The following is a 7,403-nucleotide window of genomic DNA, read 5'->3' as shown; positions in this document are numbered from 1 at the left end:
TCATTCTGGCCGTGGTTTTCAGTTTTTGATCTTGCAAAAATGTTTTCATCACACATCTGTGGATTTTTACGACTTCTATTCTCTTTTCAATCATCTTTAATAATTCTGAAAACGAAAGAATAAGAAATCAGACACATTATATTAAACTTTGAACTGTTGGTCGAAAACACTTTGTATTAGATCGAATATTCGTAACATATGTATACCATCGGGCGCCTTCGACAAAACTTTGTTTATGAAGTTCGTCGTCAAGGTAGCGCGTTATGGAAATTTTTACTACACCGCTGATATTTCTTGAATAAAAATATATACATATATATTTACTTAAAATTAACTTACCCGGTGATGAAACACTATCAACAGGAAAAGAATAAAACTTAGATCCAATGTCTCTTCAGTCGTGCTTGAAATCACGTTGATGAGCGATACGCTCTGCGGAGAAGTCTTTTGGCAATGTTTACACTACGGCAAACACGAACAGACTGAAGTGTGTTCGCGGCGTCCGACGCTTTAAATTCTGGGTGCGCGCTTTTGGAACTTTTGAAGGGAAATATAATAATAGTCTACTTCGGAACATGGGCGTGTGACATGATTTCCTATTAAAGTGCACACAAACTACGAATTTCACAGACCTGAAGTAGTGTAGCAAAAAGAGAAAGAAATCATGTCAAAAAGTGTTACATGTAAAATGTGGGAAATTGTATTTTATCAGATAAAGACCACGAGATGGTCGATGCATGAGGGCTCCTCGACACGGCGTATCAGTTGTAAACTTGGCTCTGTGCGGCGGGGTAATACTTCTCGAGCCTAAGTTATGAATTTGGCCAATGCACTTATACCCAAGGAGTTATAGGAAATCTACTGATGTTCCAAAAAAAATTTCTCCGGCATATTATAATTTGACAACTTTTGCATAGTAGGAGAACAAACATGAGTCCAAAGGAAAATTTAGCGCCACCTAGTGGCAAATGACAAACCGGAAAACATGTGGTTTTTAACAAATATGGCGATACACTGAGACGAACAGATGCTGATTCTACAAGTGGTTTAGGTAGTTGGTACAACAATATGAGTCACTTAACGGGTGACATAAGTATCGAACAGATCGACGAGTGGTTCAAGATCGGTGTGGGAAAGCCAAAGGCCACCACTATTCCCCGAAGCAAACTCCAAGGTCATTACCTCGATCCCGAAACTGGCGACGCATACCGGAAACGAGAAACGACATTCATCCCCAACTTTAGAAGGTGTGCTCTGCATGCTGTAGACTGTGTGTTTATGCACTCAGTATGTGTGATTTTCAATCGAGTGACCTACATTGTTATCTGATACAAGATTGTAACTGTGGATTACATTACTATACATTACCACATCTGATATTCTGAGATATGCCATGCATCTATAGTAATTTCATTATATACATGTAAAGGTATGCATATCAGTCGTCACTGGCAACGGAAATTAACATGTGGGACGAGTGTAGAATTTAGAAAGGATGTGTTTTATTGACGAATAGGGTCGATTCAATAATTTGGGTAAGGTTTTTTGTTGTCTATAACAATACGAGTCTGCTGCACAAGTAACTATGTTCTGATAGTATACTGATAGTGACTATTGTTCATAAACTTAAATGTAACTTCCCAAATGTTGGTACATATATACTAAATACTTGTACATGTATCATCATTGTAAAGGTACACCACAGGGAACAGACAAATAAATAATTTTGTTTTTTGCGATTTTCCAGATTTCTAATACCCTAACCCTAACCCTATAAACCGTAACATATTACTGTTTAATTTTCTCTATAATTCAAGTAAAATTTTAAATATTGCTATGCCATCATAACTATTATTTTCCTCTCACTGTTTTTCCTATTTACTACTGCTTATCACTGTCTTAATATCAGAGTTTACCAGCTTTGCATTAATTAGTAGATTGCTAATCCTAGAACAAACTCACTGGCTATTTGCCCAACATTATGCAGTGAATGTTAACATCTACTGACCCAACTAAGTACACAGAGTCAGTCTGAAACCATAGACCCTACACAGTGCTGAAACAAATCATTATTTTGAAAGTGAAATTTTACAACAACAAGGTTCTGATGGCCGTGGTTTTAAGAGTTGACTTGAATTGAATATTTTCCTACATCAGGAAAGAATAACCAGTTTTCAAATTTACTTCAAGATTGTAAAACTTGTTCAGGATAGGAGATTGTGGGAATAAAGAGTTTAAAAAAATGAAATATAGTAACAGCAACTATACATTTCCTTTTCACTAAATATACATTAACAATTTTGACTTAATTTATTGGAATAACTGATACATTTTATAATGAAAAGTAAGGTTTTTTCTTTTCATAACACATTGAACACATACAAGTTCATAACATGTTGCACACATACAAGTTTCTAACACATTGAACCATAGACCCCCCACCCAGGGTCTACGATTGAACACATGCAAGTTTAATATGGCAACAACATAGGCAGTCATAGTAGGTTAACCAATGTGGTATTTACTGTTCCTTACTTAGGAATCCCAGAGAAAATAATCCTAAACAGACTGAGTATGCCCAGAAATATCTACAAGAGGAAAGACAGCGTGAGCTGAGATTAGCAGTAGAAGATGATCCTGGTTTGCCTGGCCTTGGCAGAGAAAGAGGTGGCTTGTCAGGTACTTATAGTCTTCAGTATAACTTTCCAGCCCCTTTTAGCAAGTTTTGGTATGAAATGGAGGTATCAAAATTCACCAGAGTCAAATCAGTCGAATCATTACTGTAGAACATCTGTGTCGTAAACTGAAAGTGTTACAAGTTACTGGCTACCTAAATTATCAACAGAAACACTAATTTACAAGTGTCATTCTCAAAGGTATTTGAATCTCTAGCTATTGTCATTTCCAGGGTTATTGTGATGTAATGTTTTAGAAAAAGTATTGTTTGTCTGACCATCTGTATACACCTATACATGTATACATTGGCCTTTTATGTGTATGTGTATGTGTCTTTGCCACCTGTCTGTCTGTCTGTCTGTCTGTCTGTCTGTCTGTCTGCCTGCCTGCCTGCCTGCCTGTCTGTCTGTCTGTCTGTCTGTCTGTCTGTCTGTCTGTCTGTCTGTCTGCCTGCCTGCCTGCCTGCCTGCCTGCCTGCCTGTCTGTCTGTCTGTCTGTCTGTCTGTCTGTCTGTCTGTCTGTCTGTCTGTCTGTCTGTCTGTCTGTCTGTCTGTCTGTCTGTCTGTCTGTCTGTCTGTCTGTCTCTATCTGTCTGTCTGTCTGTCTGTCTGTCTGTCTGTCTGTCTGTCTGTCTGTCTGTCTGTCTGTACTTCATTTATCATCACACCATGAATGACACTATTCTCAAATATGCTGCATGGTTGTCTTTATTTCTGGAACCATCATCGATATACTGAATAAGATGTAGAATACATTCACGTGATATCAGAACCCATAACATACTGCTAGAATTAGATTGGAACTTTTGCCAACTTCCCATATAATATGCTACAGGACCCTTAGATATCAGAAATTGTTGTGTGTTTTATCCCCTGTAGATTTGGACTTTGCCAGCACCTCAGATGCCTATGATGCATTAGGATTTCCAGGTGACAAACCAGTAGAGCTAGCTACAGATGTATACAAACATTACAGATTTGATCACACCTATAGTCCCGACTTACCAATAACACAGTATCAGGACCAGGTAAGGACCATGTCTTGTTAATGTCAGCCCTTATTGGCTGTAGATTGTGTTATCAGTATAAATAATCCAATCATGTTGGATAACACAGAAGAGGGAATCAGGGCCAGGTAAACTAAGGATGTCTTGGTATCCCTTATTGGCTGTAGATTTCATAGTCAGGTATACATAATCCAATCATGTTGGATAACACAGAATGGGAAATCAGGGCCATGTAAGGTGTGTTGATAGCTTTCATTGGCTGTACTTTTTCCAATGGTATATGATGATACAAAGTACAATATATGGAACTGGTAAGGATGTGTTGTTAACCTTCATTGGCTGCAAAGTCATGATGGATGCATGCATTCAGTCAGTCATGTAATAATGTGTATAAAAATATGGCTTATATTGGTGTCATGATGGTATTTCGACAGCCTTTGTATGAAAGTACAACTTTGTGAAACTCAAGTGTAAATCAGACATATATGAGGTATTCTAAGAATGTGCATTTGTAGAAATACACCCCTGCCTACAACTTGGAAGTGGCATATCAACCACACTTCCAACCATCCCCATGTTTAGTTTGATGTGAGTGAGTCAGATCTGTTTATTCATCTAGTAAAAACTTTCCAGTAAGTCATGTGACCTTTTGAACTTTTCAGATCATTACCACCATAGAGAGTAATCAGGTGACAGTGATACAGGGGTCTACAGGTAGTGGTAAAACGACACAAGTACCACAGTACATTCTGGATCATTATGTCAAAGAAAACAGATACTGTAACATTGTGGTGACTCAACCAAGACGTATTGCTGCCATCAGTATTGCCAAGAGAGTGTCTGATGAAAGAGGATGGCAACTAGGTAGTTTAGTCGGATACCAGGTCAGTCAATTTTTGTGTGTGTGTTAAAAAGCTGTACAAACGTATATTCTACACAAGTCATTTTGTTAATGTTTACCTCCAAGTTGGGCTGTAATGTAAAGGAAACTATAGAATATGTCTCATCTGATAAGGTTTAGTGACTAGACCAGATCAAAAGTTCTTGAAATGGTCTGTACTTACATTTGTAATGGAACTGCTTGATATTTGTGTTGTAACCTTTGTAATTCATTTCATCTACCAAGTTGATGAGTGTGTTTGGTAATAGGAAACTTTGTTAGTTCTACCAGATTTCATGTCTTTCTCATTCCATGGTTCTAAAACTATAGCAAACACACTGAGTAAAAGAAATATCTTGGCAACTCTGAATTTTTGTTTTTATTTCGTGATCATTATTTTAGTTTGGCAAAATGTAAAACATGTGTTTTTGTCTCAAACCATGGTTTCAAACTTCACCTCAGTATTCATGTATTTGGTACAGAAACTTTGAGCCAGAAACTGATACGTATCAGAAAGGGTCATTTTTAAAACCCTAATGTTTAAATACATAAATGAACTATTGTAGATTGAATTAAAAGAAAAATCAGATGGCTTACTTATTTTACCATACATGCATAGCTGCTTGAGTATAGGAATTTTGTGTTGCATTGATGTTGTGTTCAACAGAACATGGAAAGTTACAAAATTTGGAACACAGGAATTTCTTTCCTTGCCAGGAGTTTATTTTATTACATGTGACATATTCTTAATTCAATTGTTTGGTCAGGTTGCCATGGATAGGTGCACATCAGATGACACAAGGTTGACCTTTCTCACTACAGGTGTGTTACTACAGAAACTGATTAACACCAAGAACATGAATCAATTCACCCATGTTATCCTAGATGAGGTAAGTTTAGTTTAGTTTTCTTTTAGGTAGCTGTCCATCTATCTAAGTTCAATTCCTGTGAAAAAGTGTAGTTTGATGTCAAGTACAATTATCAACGGGGTTCTCCCCAGTGTCAAAGAAGTGCCGGTCAGTTATTGATACTTATTATTAGAATACTAAAAGGTGTATGTTTCATATTTCAAAGTCAATATCAAGTTGCTTGTTTATGTAAAGGATAGGAATGGTTGAAACTTGGTGTTTGAGAGTTACCGTAGTTCAGGTGATCCTTGACCTTGATACCGACCAGGACAAACCAGAGTAGGGAGAACAGTTTGATCCTTGATACCGACCAGGACAAACCAGAGTAGAGAGAACACTGATCTGAACCTTCTATTTTACAATGTAACTGTCAATTTCTCAATTGCAGAAGTGAGAAATATAAAAATTTACAATTTTATTAGCACAACTGAACTGATAAGGTTCAGTAGTGCTATAGGCATGGCAAAGTGTCTGTCTGTCTGTCTGTGTGTGTGTGTGTATGTGTGTAAACAACTTAAAGTCAAAAACTGCTGGACCGATTGCCATGATATTTGGTGGGGCCATTACCTTGGGTGTCTAGTTGGGAAATTGTTCAAATCAAAATGATCGCATCACGGGTGTGTGATTTGGGTCAAAAAATGTGATTTTTGGTCAAAAAACTTAAAGGTGATTCAAAATGCTCACAATCACTATTGCTATTTTGCTAGACGACATGTTTGTGAAACGTATTCTGGTTTTAAAACTTTAAAAAAGCGTCTGCAAACACCTTAAAATGACATTTTTTCAGTCAGTTCCCTTCGGATTTACTTCGAGAGTTTTCGGGTATTTCCGGTCCCACCTAGACCACGGGATTTTATGACGTCATAGAGAGACATCGTTAGCACGTAGCCTATGACGAGCGTAGTCAACAGGTGAATAAAACTCAACAGCATTGTGAAAAAATACATTGCCGGTGGTTGTAATAGACATCAGTAAACAAAAACTACAGTCTCCATGTCTTATTAACCAACATTTACTGATATTTACTCACATTTCCTGACTAATTGTCAGTATCTGTGGGTATAAATGCTAAAATATTATGTCCCCATATTATGGCAAAATAAATCAAAACGGCTAGACTAGATATACATAAACACTTGTAATGTCGGGTGTTTCACATTCAATGACTTTTATTTATCTGATTTTTTATCATTTGCTTAGAAGCGTTCTGACGCATCGAAGCTGGGTCGACGGCATCTCGAGAACGGCATATTTTAGCCTACTATACGTACTCGTACTCACGTCGCCTTTTATTTCATCTCGAATAAATATACTAGGTATTAGAATACCGTACCCATGGGAAACTTCAAGAAGGCGTATCAGTACATGCAGTACCACAATATATGTGTTGGTCCCATAGTACACTAATTGATTCCATTTGCTCCAAGCATATGGAATCACGCTCCGAGCCTTGCATGTAAATGGAACTGTGGCCGACCTAATTTTGTTGTCCATATATAAAATGAGAGTGACCTGTAAATGTTTCACAGTTTTCGTTGTGGTCTTGTATTGTCACATGTTTGGCTTGTGAACGCAAGTTTTCATCTATTATTTTCTGCCAGGGCTGTCTAGGGCGCGATACTCTAGTCCGAGTCTGAGATCCATGTAAAACCTCTGAAACTCGCAGTCGGACTAAACAGACGTAGGGCTCATTGACGTGTTGGGGACTCGAATTATTGCGTGTTTTATCACGGTGTACATGTGATTATTATATATTTGATTATCGGTAGGTGGGTAGTGTTGTCAAGTTTTGTTTCGCGGGCAGTCACCGCGGTCGCAGCAGTATATATACGTAGGATAGTTCCGGGATTTCCGCCGATCAAAGCTGAAGACAGTGAAGTAGTGTATGTACGTATGGACTCGGAGAGCACATTCGGGTTGAATTTATCCACGT

General features: G+C 37.8%; 1 protein-coding gene across 1 annotated transcript in view; it reads left to right on the top strand.

Annotated features, from left to right (window-relative positions):
• The first annotated feature begins 1,023 nt into the window (after positions 1–1,023).
• LOC144450429 (ATP-dependent RNA helicase TDRD9-like) overlaps positions 1,024–7,403 on the top strand; it is a 29,451-nt gene continuing 23,071 nt past the window's right edge. Inside the window, exons 1-5 of the mRNA XM_078141032.1 lie at positions 1,024–1,247; positions 2,540–2,679; positions 3,555–3,703; positions 4,345–4,566; positions 5,330–5,452. Of these exons, the coding sequence (XP_077997158.1) occupies positions 1,069–1,247; positions 2,540–2,679; positions 3,555–3,703; positions 4,345–4,566; positions 5,330–5,452 (813 nt within the window). The 5' untranslated portion in view covers positions 1,024–1,068. The remainder of the gene's footprint in view (positions 1,248–2,539; positions 2,680–3,554; positions 3,704–4,344; positions 4,567–5,329; positions 5,453–7,403) is intronic.

Source organism: Glandiceps talaboti, chromosome 2, assembly GCF_964340395.1.
Source record: "Glandiceps talaboti chromosome 2, keGlaTala1.1, whole genome shotgun sequence".
Lineage (NCBI taxonomy): Eukaryota > Metazoa > Hemichordata > Enteropneusta > Spengelidae > Glandiceps > Glandiceps talaboti.
Note: the sequence above shows the minus strand (reverse complement) of the source record. Positions and strands in the feature narration are given on the sequence as shown.